The sequence below is a fragment of the Leptodactylus fuscus genome, chromosome 5 (genome assembly GCF_031893055.1).
Source record: "Leptodactylus fuscus isolate aLepFus1 chromosome 5, aLepFus1.hap2, whole genome shotgun sequence".
In the NCBI taxonomy this organism is placed as follows: Eukaryota; Metazoa; Chordata; class Amphibia; order Anura; family Leptodactylidae; genus Leptodactylus; species Leptodactylus fuscus.
Window position 1 is genome coordinate 81,426,161 of NC_134269.1, and position 21,295 is coordinate 81,447,455.

General features: G+C 40.5%; 1 protein-coding gene across 1 annotated transcript in view; it reads left to right on the forward strand.

Moving 5' to 3' along the window:
• LOC142204514 (uncharacterized) overlaps positions 1-21,295 on the forward strand; it is a 93,426-nt gene that overhangs the window by 7,831 nt on the left and 64,300 nt on the right. The window contains exons 4-7 of the mRNA XM_075275829.1: positions 938-1,059; positions 6,603-6,722; positions 8,401-8,465; positions 10,803-11,168. Coding sequence (XP_075131930.1) covers positions 938-1,059; positions 6,603-6,722; positions 8,401-8,465; positions 10,803-11,168 — 673 coding nt within the window. The remainder of the gene's footprint in view (positions 1-937; positions 1,060-6,602; positions 6,723-8,400; positions 8,466-10,802; positions 11,169-21,295) is intronic.

The window sequence follows — 21,295 nt, forward strand, 5'->3', positions numbered from 1 at the left end:
TAGCAGCTCACTGTCACCTCCAACTAACAAAGGAACATTTCCATGTGGACAGAAGAGGTGCAAAACCTGCCCGCACATACTGACTACGGACAAAATAAAGATCCCGAACTCTGATCGACACTACAAGATCCCAGGTAACTTCACCTGCAGCACACCTAATGTAGTGTATTTGATATTGTGTACTAAGTGTCCTGAGGGCCTGTATGTAGGTGAGACAGGACAGTCACTTAGGATGAGGATGAACTCACACAGACATACGATTAGAGAGCAAAGAATGGACCTCCCGGTGCCAAAACACTTCTGTAATCAAAATCATAATATGACCCAGGATATGAAGATCCTGGTACTAAGGGGGAATTTCAGAGACAGAAAAGATCGCCTCATATGGGAATTTAAACTTATGACGACCCTTTGCACTCTCCAACAAGGTTTAAACAGGGCCCAGGGTTTTATGGCCTTTTATAACCACTAGACACCACGTCACTGATCAAAGAAGCCATAAACCCAGAGAACTTTCCTGCGAACTGATATATATGTGGGGTTTTTTTAAAACTGTTTATGTTCTGTTTTCCATCTATTTTGCATCTAACACTCCATTTCTCTGTATATATATGCCTACCTTCAGACATTGTGTTATACCATCCTGATGAAGGGACCTTTATAGTAGTCCCGAAAGCTCGATATGTCATCAAATAACTTTTTGAGTTAGCCATTAAAAAAGGTATCAACTACTGAGGACTTCTCTCAGAAAATTTCTTTCATTTCATATCCACTGGCTAACACGGTACAAGGATATATATATTTTTTCTTTTACAAAATGGAAATATTTAGAAATGTAAAAAGTGCCTGCGTGAGTATTACTATAGTAATGTACCAACCATGTTGTTTAATAAAAGTATTAATATGATTTAATAAAAAAGGTAATTTGTATTGACAGGCGATCTTCTACGACAATGTCTTGTCAGTGAAGGGTTGGGTGCTACATATTTTTGCCTTGGAAATCTGGATCAAGCTACTCACTACTATAAGCAAGCGCTGACTCTATCTGGAAAATCAGAGGTAACATTTCATGTTTCACGTATTTACTATTATACTAAGCTTTTAGAGTCAGATCACAGTTTGCAGTAAAGCAGAGCTCTTTACAATTTGAAGAATCAATACAAAATGTTCAAGAATTCACTTATGTACAATATTACTATTAACCCTTAGCTGTGTGTTTTCTATATTTATCATGTTGCATTGTTCATATGTGCTACAGCAGTCATATAGACACAGCAAAGTGATACCTTGACATAATTCATTGGCTTGGGAGACTATGTTCCATAGAGGTTATTGTATAGGGGGCGGGAGGAGGGGAGCTATCAGTGTCACATATTGACAATGGTTGATCGTGTGTCATCTGCCTCCAGCAGTATAAAACAATCATCACCAAAATGGGAATAACTGGCTTCTAGCCCCAAGCACCAGGGCAGGTCTTACAAAAGTAGCCAACTGGTGCTATATTATGCTGTTTCTACAGTTCCAATAGATATGAATAGGAGCTATAGAAACAATGTGGAACATTTAGATATGCTGTTTCTCTAACCATGGAGCTATGGAGGCGGTGTAGCTCAGCTATACTAAGCTGTTGTTACTGTAACTGCCATTTACCTGTATGGGAGATACAAAAAAAACCCATAGAGCAGTACTGTTCATATATATATATATATATATATATATATATATATATATATATATATATATATATATATTAGTGTCACCCTTGTGGTCAGGGCTTGCAGCCGGTTATTCCCACTCCCATTTTAGTAGAGCGATCTGCTGACAACTAGCAATGATTTCTTGTGCCACATGAAGGTTTAAATTACCCAATTAACTGATGTTTGCTCACTTTTTGGGTGATTGGTGATTATTGTGACATTTACATGGGCCAGTCATTGGGAACAAGAATTCCTAAATATGTTCATTCTTGACAGTTGACTCATTCGCTGATCTATTTTATATGGTCTTAGCTTGTCCTTGACCAGTAACCAGGACAGCACTAAGGACCCTGTTACCCAAGATGATGAATTGGGATTAACTGAGGAATAGACATTTCTTGGAAAGTTTTTTTTGCGGTCATCACTACTGTAGAAATGGTTTGTCTGCTGTAGATACCCCATTTACACAGTATCCTGCTGATAAACAATCATTTTATGTGTCACTTTGTCAGCTGATCACTTGCACCCAGGCTTGGACTGACTCTGGGGGGTTGCGGGTGAATCTAGAGTGGCTCCTGACCCAGGGTGTCTAGTGGGCCCCTGAGCCCCGGCAAGGCTTGTGCATGGCACAGTACAATTACTGTACTGCATACAGATGCAATGTTCATCATCTCAGGCAGTCTATAAGCCCATAGACTGGGTAGACAATAGAATGGGTAGAATATTTAACAAACTACTCAGTTTATTATATATAGCTGCATTGGGTGAATGAAATGACATCAAGGCACAGATGCACGCCGACTACTATCCTCCCTTCTGGGCCCTGTTACTTTTACTGTCATTGCAGGGCCTCCATCACCAATCATCTTGCGCACGTTGATAAGGGGGTCCTTGTCTAAAGCAAGAGCAAGTCAGCAGGCTACTGAGAGGACCATAGTACAGAGATGGTCCAAGGTGATGGTGAGGTGGCTGGCTAATACTGAAAAAAAATGTGTTGGTGCAGTTTTAAGAATTTGCAAATGGAGGGGCAGGTGACATTTGCAATTGGTTGTACAGTGGGCACCCAGAATGAATTCTACTGGTGGACCCTAGACACTCCAGTCTGACACTACTGGCACCTATACTCTATACACCATGTGTGATAGGACTGTAGCTCATCCTCCATTGGTAGACTAGACTCACTAACAGGTCCAATCTTTTTTCCACACTGAAACACAATAACAGCTTTCCAAAAAATACTGCACCAGATATGACTTATTTTCTGACTGAGGGAGGCAATTTCTGTCTATCTGAACGGATTTATTCCTCATGTACACAAACCAATTATGACTACACAGAGTCGTAATCTGTCAGATTGGAAGGAAAATCATGTGTAAACACAGTTTAATCTCCGTAAACAGAAAACATTTTTCAGGACAACTTTTCAAATATTGGCAGAAGCATTGTGGAAAGACAGCCAGAGACTTTAGGGTGAAAGGGATTTAAGGTACCTACAATAATCTACCTGATAACAGTCAGTGGTCTCTTTAGATTGATCAGATAGCTACATTACAAGGCAGGAAATAATATCCTAGATTCTTTTTAATGAATCAGGATTTTTTGCACATCTTAACTTGAACGAATAGAATTTATGTATTTAGAATGATTAGAATTCCTTAAAAGTATTCACTCTCAGAATGTATGAAGATTGCAATGACTACTATTTTACAAAGCTAAACAGTCTCACAAATATGCAAAGACAACATTGTGCTACTGATACCCTATGTAATTACAAAAACTACCACCAAATTCTGTAAATGGGGTATTGTGCTTAGGATAGGCAGATTTTTCTCCTAGACAACCTCTAGTACTCTACATGACAATAAATGCCCTCTTCTCGTCTACAAAGCTAGAAATCTATAGCACTTTGTTGAGTTTCACTATGGATTTCCATTTCATTGCATTTGTAAAATCTAAGTTGTGCAGCCAATAAATAATGCAGTTAAACTGTATAGCATAAAAATAAGTTACAGCACGTAATAGGTTAGTTGATCTGCTAAAAAATGTAATTTAAAATCTACTCTTTCAATAAAATACAGTTAAGGACCAGAGATGAGCGAACAGTGAAATATTTGAGATTGCTGTACACTGGCCTATCAACGCTGGTCAATTAATTCCTATGAGAAAAAGTAAGCTCGCTCGTAACAGCAAGCTGCCAGCTCTCCTGACTAGCAAGGAAGAGCCTGCTGCAGAACCAGCGTTCATTTGCCGAATGCTATCCACTGTATAGCATTTGGCGAATCAATGCTGTCTCTGAATCAAATATTTACTGCAATTAGCTAGTAGTATTCGATCGAGTACGAATATTTTGAATACCGTAGTATTCGATCGAATACCTACTTGATCGAATACTACTCGCTCATCTCTATTGAAGGACGAATTCACACCACAATAACTGTTTCAATTTAGTGGGACTGTTTGCACACATTTGCCATAGACTTTATTTTTACATACATTTGAAATTAATAAATTCAGTAGACTATGCTTTTAATAAACTAAGGGCTGGCAGATCCCAATGTACCCCATGCTAAATGGAAATTCTTCTAACATATGTTTATACATTGAAGTTTACATGCAAGTCAGCATATATGCAGCATATGACTCATACTGCAATGATGGTGGCTACACTTAGAATATCTATCAGAGTATATTCTGACTCACCTATAGACTTTCATTAGCTGCACCAATCTGCAAAAAAAACCCAACTTGCTCTTAAAGTATTTGCCCTACAATGAACATGTCATAACCTATCCCCTGCTGATCACTGGAGAACTCACTTTTGAGACATCTACCAGTCACCAGCCCCGGTTGTCCAGTGAGGAGGAGCTTGAATTGAGTATCGGGATGTACCCTGATTCTCCATTCAGTGTGGGTCAATGGAAAGAGTCAATGGCTGTCTTTAGTCGTCTTTGACACTCCTATAGTTGCTCATCATAGAGCACCTATGGATGTACATAAGTTGCACCTATGGTTTGACCATCCTGTCTATGGTAGCTTTATCCAGTGTACTTCACTGGTACATGTAATAATATGTAATTAACCCCTCTCTGTGATTTGCAGCAAACAGGGAGAAAATATATATAGTTTGCAAGATCTGTAAAGATCTGTTGGGACTGTTTAATTTTGCACACTCATTCATACATTTCCAAAAGATAAAATGTAGCTAGAACTGCAGATAAAAACAACAAGGGACAGTATAACGGACTAAATACTTGTACAATACATGCTATAAATATTTCATCAAGATAGCTTATTTCATTTCAACACTGATAGGATTATATAAAAACATGATTATCTGCTATAAGACACAGTATTCTTCATACCAAACCATGGCTGACAATAGATTTGTAGACTTCAGCTCCTTATCTGGATGATAACAGGCCTGCTGTGGTGGGAATTATCTTACACAGCAAACAATCCTCATTGTCATTGCAGATAAATCATACTTAATAGGATTGCAATGAATTAAAGGCATCAGTGTGCTCACAGTGTTTGGTTTCCTGTCAGAAGATATGCCTAATCAAGCAGTCACGTAGCCGCGCAATGAAGGAAATCACAGTGGTGCCACTTTACTTGGCCACTTGGAGATGAGAGACTAACTACGTAGTAATTATCAGTTCTTTGGCAATTGTATTCCTGAGATTTACTGGGATTTCCAAGCAATGAATTCCTACAAGGGCATGAATCACCGAAAGTCAGTTAGTCTCACAGTAATGAAATGCATTCATTGAATAGATCAGAAAAAGAGACCATTATAAAGCACCTCCAAAGACTGTTTTAAGGCTTTACTTTTGACTATAGATCCCAGTATTCAAGGATAAAAGGATCACTGCCAATAGCGTACCGGAAAGTAGTCCAAATTTTAATTTGAAAAAAAAGTTGCCCATACACTTAAGAAAAAGTCGCATGAACCTGCTGATACCAGTGGCCGGCTATTTTGTATGTATGTATGTATATAGATCATATTGGAGGAGAGAAGTATTGGGCATTTGGGATTTCAACATAAGATAAGTCTCCACTGGAAGTTAATGGCAGTGTCTTACTTTTCGTTCACACTACCACCCCTGTTCGCCCCAGGGTTTTCATCCTAAACCCCGGGAATACTGAACAGGCAACGGCTTGCCATCGGTCAGCTTTCAAACCTATTTGTTTGAATGGGTTTTTAAAGGTAACTGTCAGTGTCCATATTTAGCCTCTCTGCCTAGAGACCAGTTTTTTTTGCACAGACACAAAGTCCTACATGTACAGAAACCCCTGAGAGGACAGCAGCGGTAGTGTGAATTCCCCTTTAGAAGACATGCATGCTCTTCCAAACTGTATGTGTATTGTGGAATAGAGTAAGAAAGCTATTGGCTAGCAGCTGGCTAGCAGGGTTAGACTTGTTACATTGAAGGTTTAACTTGACTTGTTCAGCCAACAGCATCTTCTCCTCACTCCACCATAAAATATACACTGGTATCAGAGGGGACATGGGGATAAAATGCTGCTCCACCATTTTGGCAGGCATCTATCTTCCTCAGGAACAGACAGTAGTATACCTCTTTCCCTCAACATGGAGGAGTCGATGGGAAGGTACCCCATAAACATAAGATAACCCACTGATACTGCTGAAGTTGGTATTAAGTCACTGGCAGACATAATGCAAGATTGTATGTAAAAAAAGAACTTTATATCTATACAAAATACTGTATTTTGAGTTTTTAAGTTATTTAGAAGCAGATATTGGTGATTGTCTAACCTCAACCCTGTATTCAACCTATTAAGTTTTAGGATATTGTCCAAAATGTATTACAATACATGGATTGTTGAACAACCACATATGGTACACATTCTCAGAGAAAACTAGTTCTCATTTTGTATTTACAGGAAACATCAAATGTCATCAGGGAAAGAATTTTAGAAAAACTTACAGACACCATTGAATATAAAGTAACTCATCAGCATCCCACAATTTTGACAGAAAGTGTTTCCAGGACAAAAACAAATGTAAGTTTATTTAAAAAAAAAGTAAACGCTGAATGAAAAAAAGTGATAAAATTAATCTAAGCCATGATAGTTTGTAGGGTTTTTTTTAAAATCAGGAATTGTGGTTATTGTTAGGGCTAGTTCACACGAGGGCAAGGAGGCGGATTTTGACAGCGGATTTCACCTCAAAATCCGCCTCCATACAATGGTGGTCTATGGAGACCACTAGCATTCTTTTTTCCGCTAGCGGCGAGCTGCCCTTTCTTCAGGCGGCAGCAACTTCCGGAGTTGGCCCATTCATTTGTGCTGACCCCGGAGGGGGATTCCGCGACCACGACGGTTGTGGCAGGCGGGTTTTGACCCGAGAGTGATGCGGTTCCCCGTGTCACTTTCGGTGCCAAAAACCGCCCCCCGTGTGAACAAGCCCTTAATAGTCACATATGGTCTACTAAGTTATTTGTTGTAGTATTGGATGCAATGAAGTAGGCAGATGCTGCCAAAACCCGTCCGAACGGGAAGAGGGGAGAAATTTCCCTGAGAATAAAAGGGTTTGGCAATTGGAATCGTCACCTCAAACACATTAGATGGTCTCTAGTGTCACCAAAATTGTCGTATGTGACTGATACATTTGTGAGATGTATGATCCATTTAAACCCATTCCTATCCAAAAAATCTGTCACTTCTCCTGAAGTGTCAATGTTAGTAAATATAAATTCTGAAGCATATTTTCCAGTAATTCTGTGCTGATCCTCATAGAAATGTGTAAATAAATGAAAAACTAGGTGTATCACATTAGCTTCTGACACTGATCAGTCAATGCCTCCCGTGCCAGAATGTGACACCTCTTTAACAAGACGAATGGCAACACCCAGTTGTCAATTTATTCTAAACTATCCAGGAGAAATAACAGAGGGCTGCCACAATGCAGAATTAAGAGCACACAAGTCTGGCATTTACCAAAACAGACATGCCAGGAGTCCCCCTTTAAATGCTGTCCTCATGGCTATTACTTAGTGTCACCACTGGCATAAACATTTTTGCAGTTCTAGCTCAGAAGATTAAATGTGAAGGAGTTCCAGTACATTACTAGTGCTATAGCTCCATTATCATGGGGGGTCCCGGCAGTCAGATGGTCAGATGGCATATCCTATTATATGCGGTTACTTTGTATGAAGCTGAATTACTCTGGAGTAATAAAAATGATTGGTACACACTGATGGGAATCTGCACATCTAGCTATGAAGCATAGTAGTATATATGATCATAGCTTACTCATCATGACCTTATCATCCCTTTACTACCATATAAAATAAAGTTAAGGTCCATGAATATTTCCCACTAAGCCGGTGCTTTTCCATGGGGAAATCATGTTTATCAAGCAACATCTATTCACGTCTCTGTCCTTTTCTCAGTGACCTTTCCAATTAGAAAAATAAGAAAACCTGAACTCCCATATGGTATCAGCGGAAAATCTTTTTGTCTGTGGGCAGCTTCCTATGAATGAAATGAATTTGCTATGATAACTTTCTCCTTATACCTCTACAAAGCTGATGCGGTTAATTGAAAAGCAATACAAAGCTGAATCCATAATGCAATAAACGACAAGAAAGCATAATAGAAAATAAAAGAAGAAAGAACTCTAATTGTATCTAATGTCGCCGCCAGCAATAAAACAAGAACTTTGCTTTTTTTCCCGTAGCGATCACCTAGCAACTGTGTTAATGATGCCTGCAAATCAGTCACCTCTCAATATCATGAATCCTGGTGAGTTACAGAAGTACAGCTATTAAACAATAAATTTTTAAGACCGGGTGACTTGAAAATAACTTTAAGATTTAAATCTCTTGTCTCCAGGTCTCCCAGTACTAAGACAGGTAAGATCAACTATGATTTAAAGGTTTCATTTTGTCAGAAGATCTTAAGCATGTCAGTGGTCTCAGTTCACTTTCTATTTTACAACTTGAATCCAGAGCAGATTAAAGGATGCAAGATACCATCAGCTGTAAAATTGCAGAGTGAATGTAGATTGGCATTGTGCACATTCATCCGGCAGCCACTAGGTGTCATATTAAAAGGCTTTACTCTGTAATACATACTCATTATACCATCTCCCAGACGTGTCGAAACCATAAGCACCACCGCAAGTCTCTTGCTTACTTTTCTTTGTTTTTAATTTCTCCATCAGTGCATTAGATTTCTCTAAGCCCATTACCATCATCTTTTAGGAACATTAGACATGTCTTCCCTGAGGCTCAGTTCAAGTGAAGAAGACTATTCAGAGTTTATCTGCTATACATAAAGTGGCAATCACTTGTAGATGATGAGATGTTTACACAGAACTAGCTACATTACATGTTTTGTTGCACAGAAAATCTATTAATTTGGAACATCCTCTATCTATCTATCTATCTATCTATCTATCTATCTATCTATCTATCCATCCATCCATCCATCCATCTAAGATATATATGATTCAGATGAATGGGCCTAATCTGCAGGGGAAAGCCTTGATGCAATACCATTCTCTGCATCAGCATTCTGCATTCTGCCATGGGGCAGAACATGAGGAGGAATCTGACATGGATGTCCAACTCAACTTCCTCTTGATTTTCTGATGCCTTAGGATAAGTTCACAAAAAATCAATCAATCAATCAATCTCCTATTCATGTGAATGAGAAGCAGACACATTTTCTAACTGAAAAAAATCTGCTATCATCAGCTAAGGTACCAAAAAGCGCAGTGGGAAAAACTGCGGCAGCAACATATTACGGTCCTTCTTGCAGCGCTTTAAACAAAGTTTGTGGAGTTTTCCTCCATGGACTTTCTGTTACAATTATAACTATGGGGAAACCACCAGAGTTTCCCCATAGATATAATTGTAACAGAATTGACATGCTGCTGTAACAGAATTGACATGCTGCGATTTCCAAAACCGCGCCCGGTTTTGGAAATTGTGACGTGTCCGCACTGCGGCTTTTACTGCAAAGTGGGAATGGGATTCACTAGAATCTCATCCACTTTGCACTTACTGTAAAATGCTGCGAATTTTCTCACAACATTTCCACCGCGGGTATATCGCGACGTTTCCGTCCCATGGGGCCCCGGCCTTCAGGTAGATTCTGCCCGATTCCCCTAGTGAAATAAATATGAATAGATTTATATGACAGATTTTGCATGGCATTTCGCTACACAAAACCCGCTGTGTGAACTTTTCCTGCCATAACACATGCAGATTTTTTTGGACTGTACAGTGGTTACAAAACCCATTGAGACCTTGGGTTTTATGACTGGAACTTAAGGGTTATTTCAGTTCCTTTTTTTATTAATGATCTAGGAGGGGGGTTGGCACCTTCCAATAGCTCGTCTTAATTTTAAAGATACCACCCACCAAAACTTTGCAAACGTTGCAAACCAAGTACATCCTTTAATTGCACCAGTTTCATTAACGACAGCAGTCTCTTTCAGCAGGGTCAACCGAGACTGGGCTATGATATAGCCAAAAAACATACCCACCCATGACTTTTCTACAGATTACCACGATTTTCAGATTGATTGTTAATGCAATAATGGCCATTTTACTTAATAGTTAAAAAGCAGTTTTAAGCACAAAACAACAGAATCATTAACAAGCGACTAAAAATAGTATATGTAAAAATAATTTATACTGCTCTTAAGAATTTGTTTGAAAACCATAGAAATTTGATATAAAAAAAAAGGCTACTCTGTGTGGCCTTATCTTTAAAGGATCGGTTGCCAAAATCTTAGTGTTAGATGCCACAAGATACCATTGGAGATGTTTGGGTTTTGACTGGTCAGAGCTGTTACGGTGGCACGAGGAGAACTTAGCAATATTAGGCACGTGGTTTTATGATATGACTAATTGGTGCATATTAAATAAGTACTAAAAAGAGATCAAATGTAGATTGGACTCAGTGAAATGATTTAAAACCTATCGATTGCTAAACAGAACCATCATTTGTACATTATTGAAATATGGATAGAGAAATAGATAGATAGATAAATAATGTAGCCCTAGAGCAACACAAATGGCTATTGCATACAACGTTCTAATTTGAAATAAGTCTCTGTGTGTTCTGCAGTTTAAACAGTGACATCACAAGTTCTGACAGCTCAGATAATGAGGAAGAGCCAAGACACAAGCACAAAATTCACTCACCGGCTTCAAAAGTTCAACATTTTCAAAGTAATGAGCAAAATATTTCAGAAAGTCAATCTGTATCCTCGTATAGCCCACAGAGAAAAAATTCACTATCTAAATTCAAAGACATTCCAGCAGAAGATGAGGAACAATCAAAGTACAACACCGATCGCATGAATCCGTATAAAGAAAGGCATGTGAACAAGACAGATACTTTAGATGATGATGAGTCTCCAGAACAATACTTCATTAACCACCAGAGAATCTTACCACATCAGAGAACTGGACTGATGAATCACAGAACCAGGTACATTTTGTGAAAACCATGTCTTAAATAAAGCTCTGATAAAAGTTCTAAAATCTCAGGTTCAGCTAATCTAAAATATATCTAAAACTCTTGTTGGGTTTGGGGTCTATTGGGTTAACAATGCAGCAGTTTTACATTATGACTTAGAAAGTATCTACTATGATTGATCACCAATAATCCTGTGTATGGTTTACTTCTTCTTTCAGCTAATAGCTATAGTATAATGGGGCTATTCCTGCCTCTGATACTAACGTTACTAAATATCACCATATTCTGACTACACATTGATGAACCTCTAAGGCAGCGGTTCTCAACCTGTGGGTCGCGACCCCGGAGGGGGTCGAACGACCAAAACACAGGGGTCGCCTAAAGCATACCTCCCAACCATCCCGGTCGGTGGGAGGTATGTCCCGGTTTCAACTTATTGGCGCCCGGAGGACGCCGATGAGCTGAACACACAGGCGATTAAAGCAGGAGCTGTCACAGCCAGCTCCTGCTTTAATGCTGCACCGCGGCTTCTGCAGTGTAGCCACGATGTGATGATGTCACATCGCAGCTACAACTATATGAGTAAGCGAGAATGTGGAGAGAGCGGCGGGGGAGCGTTGGAAGGTGAGTGTAAGAGGTTTTTTTTGTTTTAAACATTAAGGTGGAACATAGTGAAGGGGCAGATGAAGGGGGGGACGGCATGACACTGGGGGCAGAGATGGAGGAACATGAAGCTCTGGGCAGAGATGGGGGAACACGAAACTGGGGAACAGATGGGGACATGAAACTGGGGGAAGAGATGGGGGGACATGAAACTGTGGGCAGATGAAGGGGGGTACAGCATGACACTGGGGGCAGAGATGGGGGGACATGAAACTGGGGAAGAGATGGGGACATGAAACTGGGGGCAGAGATGGAGGGAGGACATGAAACTGGGGGCAGATGAAGGGTTTATATGAAACTGGGGGAGAGATGGCGAGGGGACATATAATGTATGGGTGACTGTAGGAGGATTATACTGTGTGGGAGCACATGAAAAATGAATGAAAATGGGCGGAGTCAACATAAAAGTGGGCAGAGCTAAATTTACCGCGGCGCCGCATATTTTGTCCCTCTTTCTAATCTTCAAAGGTTGGGAGGTATGCCTAAAGCCATCAGAAAATACATATTTCCGATGGCTTTAGCCACTGAGAAGCCGCACTACTGTCTGCAGCAGCGCTATTCAGCTGGAACGCACCCCGTTATGGACACACATTCCAAACTGAATTGGGTCACCACAACATGAGGAACTGTATTGCGGGGTCACAGCATTAGAAAGGTTGAGAACCACTGCTCTAAGGAGTCATTTCATTTTGGGTTGGGGTGGCTCAAGTCTGAGATTTGTTTCAGTTTGTAATGAACCACATCTTAAATAAGAAAAAAAAAAATATCATACTCACCTTCCGTTACCTCTTTTGGGCCTCCGGTGGTCTCTCTTTGCGCCTTCCTGATGACATTCTGCACCCTGCATCACCATTGAGACCTATGACTGGGTTTCAGTGGTGACATGGGCATGCCAAGTGTCATGTCACTCACTGTGCTTGTGTGACTTTTGGGGGGCATCTGACATCAATAGGAGAGCACCTGTATGAATTTTTTTTTTCACCTTCTCTGGGCCTTCACCTATTATATGAAGACCCTCAGTGTATAACGCAGGTTCACCTGAGACAAATCTCCATTTTCAATTTGGAATATTCAGGTCAAATCCAGCTCTGTATGTATGAGTCCATTCCCTCATCTCTAATTCTGACCTGCAGTTACTGTATGTACATATTATTATAGAGTCAAGGCTTTATTACTCCAGCCAAGAATTGGGCAATTATAAGGAACTATTGTTGCTAGGAAAGGGCATCCCAATAACTGGTCCATGGAAAAGGGGCAGCAACCAAATGACAAGTGATCAAATGCACCTATTATGCAGCACCATATATCATTATTTGTTGGTAGCACATCATCCTTATTATCTGATTGATGCATGTACAAATGTAGCAGACATTAAAGTGTCAAGCAGTGATCAGGAATGAATGGTTCTAGAAACATCCATTCACAAACTCTGCTCCTATGGCAGGCCCATGTAAGACCTGTGGGGATTCGCTCAGGTAGATGTTCGGTAGCAGTGCAGGAAACAGGGACACAGACACTGGATTGCACACAAGTTCAGGCTTTATTCACATGTAGCACATACTCTGCCTTTGCAAAGGCATAAATATCAAAAACAAAACCCTTCTCGGCTGAGAAAACTAACTTAAACATAGGAACACTTTTCCCTGACTATACAGGAGACTGGCTACCAGTCTCCCACCCTGGCAACAACAACGGGTGGCACAGTACCTGCTCTGTAGGTTTGGTATGGAAAGATCAGCTCTGTCAGTGTGGTGAATGGGTGAGAAAGCTGTCCGGCCGTGAGCGGCGGTGAGCGTTTTAGGCTCTCCGCCGCGAAACCGGGTTTTATAATCTGGACACAGAGTCGGACATGCACTACTCTGTGTCCGGATAAAAAAATCCGGTTTCGCGGCAGAGAGCCTAAAACGCTCACCGCCGCTCACGGCAGGACCCGGTCTATGGTTTCCGTCTTCTGGCATGCAGAAGACGGAAACCATAGAACGGAGACCCTGAACGCAGGTGTGAACCTAGCGTCAGCTGACCCCCCTGGTGTGACCCTTTACCATACACCCTTTAGGTGCCTGGCTGGAATGTACCTATCTTCCCAGACCATACCCTTCACTTTCTCACAGACCCTAATACTTTGAAAAGCTAAAGTTGTACATAGTGCTGAATGTATTTAGCAGTAAACACAGTAATCACATATACAGGAAGAATCAAGATGAATAAAACTTGCAATACAAGATAACATTGACTGACTTCTCTGAGAACATCCCCAGCGATCACTGAGATCTTCAATGGTCTATATTAATAGATAAGGGTCCATAGTGGGGGACCCTCCTCTGTTAACTCAAAACCTTTAGCATATAGAATTAGATATCACAGCTCCAAAGCAATGTACCCAAGGATGGGCTTAAAGTCAGGCAATGAAATTTCGGATCTCATAGGTAGCCAATGACTGGAATATGTACGTTACTCAAGCTACGTCTTCACATTAATGCCCTATAATAGGACCAAACTTTGCATCTGAAGTAAAATTTTTCAAAGTGAATAAAATATTTGTTTTCATGTTATGAGTGGCAGTCGATGATCTGAATAATTCAGATAGCATGCGGTTAAAGTCAACTCGGAATTTTGCAGTCTGATCTAAAATATGCAAACAATGCAATGGAAATTATATGAATTTATTCGCTATAGAATGTATTTCATAAAATGAATATTTACCCTTATGCTGAGGCTCTGCATCTTTTTTGTATGTAAGACCTTGTTTGCACAAAGCGCAGTTTTTGAGACTCCTAAGTCAAATCAGGAGTGGGAGCTAAAACATGGAACATGGAAAAGGAATGATTCTTTCATTTACTTAGTCCTGCTTTAAGCTTACAAATATGAGGCACAAAATGCATCTATTCTTTGCAACCTAACAAGGGCTCATTCAGATGAAAGCAATATAACCATGTTCATATTCCAAGTGAAACACTGTCCAAATTCTGACTAATACTAGGACTCTTAATGATTCTAGTAAACGAAACTTACCACTATGGTCCTACTTTGCATTGATCTAAAAGGGTATTCTTGGATTTTTATATTAATAGATACCTGGTACCCACAAATTACTAAAGCACTAGAGGCTCTTTAATGTATAGTAGACACAGTGCCATACATAATATAGTGGCTGTCCCTGGTATTGCAATTTTGCTCTATTGACTTGAATAGGGATGATCTGCAGAAGGATCAGAAGAAGGCACAGTGTTTGTCAAGGTGCTACAGCCCCATCATTCACCTGATTAGTAAAGGTGAAGGGTGTCAGAGCCTTACCCATCTGACATTAGTGACCTATTCTAAGGATAAGCACTCGATATGAAATTCCCAAGATGACCTTTTAAGGGTATAGTACATTGTAACATAGTGAAACGTGGAGCTGGTTCATCACAGGATTCACATTGTACTTGGGGAAAGATCAGTTCACCTTTTTCTGTGTCACTCATTGCTACCGCATTGGAAAATCCATATTTCAATATAATTTAACCAATTGTCTTATGAGTTCCTAGATGAGCATTTGTATATCTGCAAATTTACAAGAAGAGTATGTACACTGATAAACAGTGAAGTAGAAATTGGGTGGCGCTCTCCTCAGATACAACGACACGAATGTTGACTATCGATTCGTTTATTAAAGGATAAAGCGTTTCGGGGTTTTGTGAAGAACCATGTATCCCTTCATCAGATATATCTTAATAAAAACCAAAAACAAAAGATACACTTGTATATGCACATCAATGTGAACATATTGAGAACATTTTGACCTTAATATAATATATTTGAATGTATCTGGCATGGAATAAGTACATTTTTTGATAGTTTACATTGAACGTCGTAATTATATTATATCATATACTAGAGGGAGGACCCGGCTTCGCACGGGTATATTACATTTTATGTTTGTGTACTGGCCCCATAAGAATTGTCCAATTTTGCACTGGTGTATTTTGTATGTGGTTTGTGTGTATGTCCATAAGCGTCATGTGATTATGTGAATCTCATTTTGGATGTCAGTGAAAAACCTGTGATCAGTTGTTATGGATACCTGGAGTAAAGCTGTATCTAATCCTTCCCCGTGTAGTACTGTGTTTAGATGCAAGTGTCTAATTCTTGTTGGTGTGGTACTTTGTGCAGATGCACATATCTAATCCTCCCCATGTGATATTGTGTGAAGAGGCGCATATCTAATCCTCCAGTAAGTGAAACTGTGTGCAGACGCGCGTATCTAATGACTCTGGCGTGTGGTACTGTGTGCAGATGCGCGTATCTAATCCTCCCCCATGTGGAACTGTGTGCTGAGACGCGTATCTAATTCTCTGGCATGTGGTACTGTATGCAGAGGCCTGTATCTAATCCTCCCCTGTGTGGTATTGTGTGAAGAGGCGCATATCTAATCCTCCCCCGTGTGATACTGTGTGCTGAGACGCGTATCTAATTCTCTGGCTTGTGGTACTGTGTGCAGAGGCATGTATCTAATCCTCCAAAGTGTGATACTATGTGCACACACGTATCTAATCCTCCCCTGTGTGGTACTGTGTGAAGAGTCGCGTATCTAATCCTACTGCATGTGGTACTGTGTGCAGACGCGTGTATCTAATTCTATGGCGTGTACAACTGTGTGCAGACACGCGTATCTAATCCTCTGGAGTGTGGAACTGTGTGTAGACGTGTGTATCTAATCCTACGGCATGTGGTACTCTGTGCAGACGTGTGTATCTAATCCTATGGCGTGTACAACTGTGTGCAGACGCGCATATCTAATCCTTTGGAGTGTGGAACTGTGTGTAGATGCGCGTATCTAATTCTACGGCATGTGGTACTGTGTGCAGACGCGCGTATCTAATCCTCCCCCATGTGGTACTGTGTGTAGACGCGCGTATCTAATCCTACGGCATGTGGTACTGTGTGCAGACGCGTGTATCTAATCCTATGGCGTGTACAACTGTGTGAAGACACGTGTATCTAATCCTCCCCTGTGTGGTATTATGTGAAGAGGTGTGTATCTAATCCTACAGTGTGTGGAACTGTGTGTAGAAGCATGTATCCAATCCCCCGGCATGTGGTACTCTGTGCAGACGTGCGTATATAATCCTATGGCATGTGGTACTGTGTGTAGATGAGCGTATCTAATCCTCCCCCGTGTGATACTGTGTGCTGAGACGCATATCTAATTCTCTGGCTTGTGGTACTGTGTGCAGAGGCATGTATCTAATCCTCCAAAGTGTGGTACTGTGTGCACACACACATATCTAATCCTCCCCTGTGTGGTATTGTGTGAAGAGGCGCGTATCTAATCCTTTGGCGTGTGGAACTGTGTGTAGACACGCGTATCTAATCCTACTGCATGTGGTACTGTGTGAAGACGCGTGTATCTAATCCTATGGCGTGTACAACTGTGTGAAGACACGTGTATCTAATCCTCCCCTGTGTGGTATTGTGTGAAGAGGTGCGTATCTAATCCTACAGTGTGTGGAACTGTGTGTAGACGCATGTATCCAATCCCCCAGCATGTGGTACTGTGTGCAGACGCGCGTATATAATCCTATGGCATGTGGTACTGTGTGTAGACGCACGTATCTAATCCTCCCCCATGTGGTACTGTGTGCTGAGACGCGTATCTAATTCTCTGGCTTGTGGTACTGTGTGCAGAGGCATGTATCTCATCCTCCAAAGTGTGGTACTGTGTGCACACACACGTATCTAATCTTTCCCTGTGTGGTATTGTGTGAAGAGGCGCGTATCTAATCCTTCGGCGTGTGGAACTGTGTATAGACGCACGTATCTAATCCTACTGCATGTGGTACTGTGTAAAGACGCGTGTATCTAATCCTATGGCGTGTACAACTGTGTGCAGACGCGCGTATCTAATCCTCTGGAGTGTGGAACTGTGTGAAGACGCGTGTATCTAATCCTATGGCGTGTACAAATGTGTGCAGACGCGCGTATCTAATCCTCTGGAGTGTGGAACTGTGTGTAGACGCCTGTATCTAATCCTTCGGTATGTGGAACCGTGTGCAGACGCGTGTATCAAATCCTTCAGTGTGTGGAACTGTGTGCAGAAGTGCGTATTTAATTCTCTGGTTTGTGGGACTGTGTGCAGACCCGTGTATCTAATCCTCTGATGTGTGATACTGTGTGCTGATCTGTGTATCTAATCCTCTGATGCGTGTATCTCAGTTTGGATATCAGTGTTGTATTGTGCATGTGGAGTGACCATGTGTATTGCAGTTGGAATATGAGTGAAAGTCTTGCAGGTTTGTATTGGCTAAGGGGGGGGGGCACTGTGTTTGAAATGCTGTATCTCAGCAACGGTACGTCCGAGCGAGTTGGAGTCTCGTCTTAAACCTTCCCGGATATCTGAAGTATCTCTGTACCAAATTTGGTGAAGATCGGTCCAGTCGTTTGGTTCGCATTAGAGCACAGACAGACAGACAGACAGACAGAAATTCATTTTTATAATATAGGGAGACAAATGGAAACATATGGATTAATTTTATACCTGCCTAATTTTATTTAATTTTTAGAATTTTATTTTTAACGGTTCGTTTTGAATCTATTTATATATATATATGTGTGTGTGTATATATATATATATATATATATATATATATATATATAATTTAAATATTCTTTATATTTTGTGCATAATTATGTTTATTGACTAATTCATCATAATTAAGCCAAAATTACCAAATAGAAATGCCTCTGACCCATCATTGTACCAACTAAGTTTATATCAATTATTTTGTACCAATCCATGACGTTTACCATCTTCATGGTTGAGCCATAAAGTATGTTGTAATTCTTCTGGAAATCTGGTACATCATTACCAATTATGTTCTGTTTTCTCAATATGTTCACATTGATGTACATATACAAGTGTATCTTTTGTTTAACATAAGATAGATCTGATGAAGGGGTACATGGTTGTTCACAAAATCCTGAAACGCGTTATCCTTTAATAAACGAATTGATAATCATCATTTTTGTCGTTGCATCTGAGGAGAGCGCCACCCAATTTTTACTTCACTGTTCATCAGTGTACATACTCTTCTTCACCTACCGATACTCTACGGCCATCACCAGCCAGTCAGTCCACAGGTGACTGCAGCAACCCTCATATTTCTATACTACCATCATACCACTTTGATGTCCCAGAACCCTGGATGGCGGTTTTCTTTCCAGCCTACTTTGGAGGTTAGACTGGTAAACCACAAAAGACTTCATATACAGTCCTAATCAAGAGCGCATGCCAATCTGTGTTGTTTTTCATCCTCCAATCAGCATGCACATTTACAAACGTTACTAGCAGTATGATCCAATAGACAGTACTAGGTGCCTGCTTCCTTTCAATGTAAAAAGACTGAAGAAACCTGTGCTCTACAGATTTTTCTTTAAGAAAAGCACAGTGACTTTTATTCCTGCCAATGCTCGGAGAATTGGATCCAATGAATGTTTTATTTGTATTTATCTTTACTGATAGCCTTAGATCTGACATACATATGCCGCATCTTCTGTACAGACACAGCAAAGCAACAGAAACAGGCAGGAGCCCAAATCAGTGTGAAGGGCAAAAGAAATAGTTGTCTTGTATCCTAGATCTGTGCTATGTGGAAAATGAAGACAGATGGATAGATAAATGATACTGTCAGAAACACAAGGCTTTAGATACCTTTTACATTGAAGGGAATTTTTCCACATCAGTCTTGATAATTTTTGACAAGGTGTAGGCTCATCATAAATTAGACATATCATTGGTCAGTCCATGCACCAGCACTGAAATCTCCTCTAGCTCATAGCTGGTGTAACGTTCAGTTATCATTTACCCCATAAACCTGTTATAAATAAGAATAAATCTCACAGGGCTCATGGCTCCACCTATAGCACACCCACAACATGTCCTCTGTTCATAAAGTGGTGAGGGCGTTGGAAAATGGCACCTGCAGAAATCCAAGAATTGCAACCTGTTTGTGCCAGAACTGGTGCTGGGGCTTCAAATATCTACCCCATTATTTAATGTCTGCTTCCATGATGACTATGGTTCACCAATTTTGCAGTTATATTTTTACTTCTGTGTGTTTCTGAGTAGCTTGTATCTACTGTAAGGCTTTATTAAGACTGGTGTATAGAACTCCAGTGTTAATAAATTACCCCCATTGTATATTTGTTTGTTACACATTTCTACCATCTATGACTCCATTAAGTCTTATTTTTATGAGCCGTGAATCAAGCTTTATTTGAGTTCACAGTTGAGTCAAGTTGAGTGCCATATTTACCTTCCAACACGGTGCGCCATAGCTGTACTTTCCTGTACTAGGCTTTGAAGTTTGCATAACTCAGAAGGTAAGTCGGGATTGTAAATCGGTGCACATGTTTAGAGATCCCACATTAACAAAAAGTAAAAATGCTCACTAATGCTCTAAGGCAAACCTCTGTTGAGCAAACTGTGCATTGTATAGTTCCCTTGGCTCAGGGTTGGTTCACATCTGCGTTGGAATTCTGTCTGGAGGAGTACGCATGCCCCCTCCCCCCCCCCGAACGGACTACCAAACGCATTTGCAAGCACTGTGCAGTGAAGCACACAGATCCCCATAGAATATAATGGGGTCTGTGTGCTTGCCGCCAGATCTCCGCACAGAACATGCGGGCAGGAAAGTACTTCACCTCTACTTTCCTATCTGCATGATTCATGCAGGCAGCGTGCAGCAAGCACATGGACCCCATTATGGGGATCCGTGTACTTTCACTGCACAGTGATTGCAAATGTGTTTGGTATTCCGTTCAGGGGTCCCCATGTGGACTCACTGAACGGATTACCAAATGCAGATATGATCGAAGGGTCACCATATCTGCTGTTTGATGGGTGTCTTAAGGACAGGTTATCAAGGACTGAAGAAACAGACAAAAACATAGCAAAAGCACTTGAATTTTTTAACATGCTGCATTGTTTTAAAAACAAAAACACTGGGGGATATTTATTAACTGTGCCCTTTTATGTACAATTTTTGGCTTTTTTTCTCTAATTTTTTGATACTGGATGTATATTAAATAGGTGCAGTTCCTTGATAAATTTAGAGCATGTTAGTTATTTTAGGTGTGCATTTTTTGCCCATGTGCACTTTGGGCCTATTTTTTAAAATACATTTTACGCAAAATATTCTACATGGACTTGGCTTTTTACGTTGTACTGATGTACATTTGTGCCTTTTTACATAGAGGCAAGTTATAAATACAGAAACTCCACTTTGGCGACTTTCTTGCCAAAAATCAGAAGCAACAAGAGAAGAAAAACATCTGGTAAAAAGGTGCGAGTGCAAAGTGCAGCAAACAAACAAGAACCCAAAAAAGGTGCAATTACGGCAAATAAAGGCCAGGCTACTTAATAAATATGAACACTATGTTTTCTGTAGTAAGAATGAGATTTATGCGAGATTTCTGGTGTAAATGCTGATAAATCT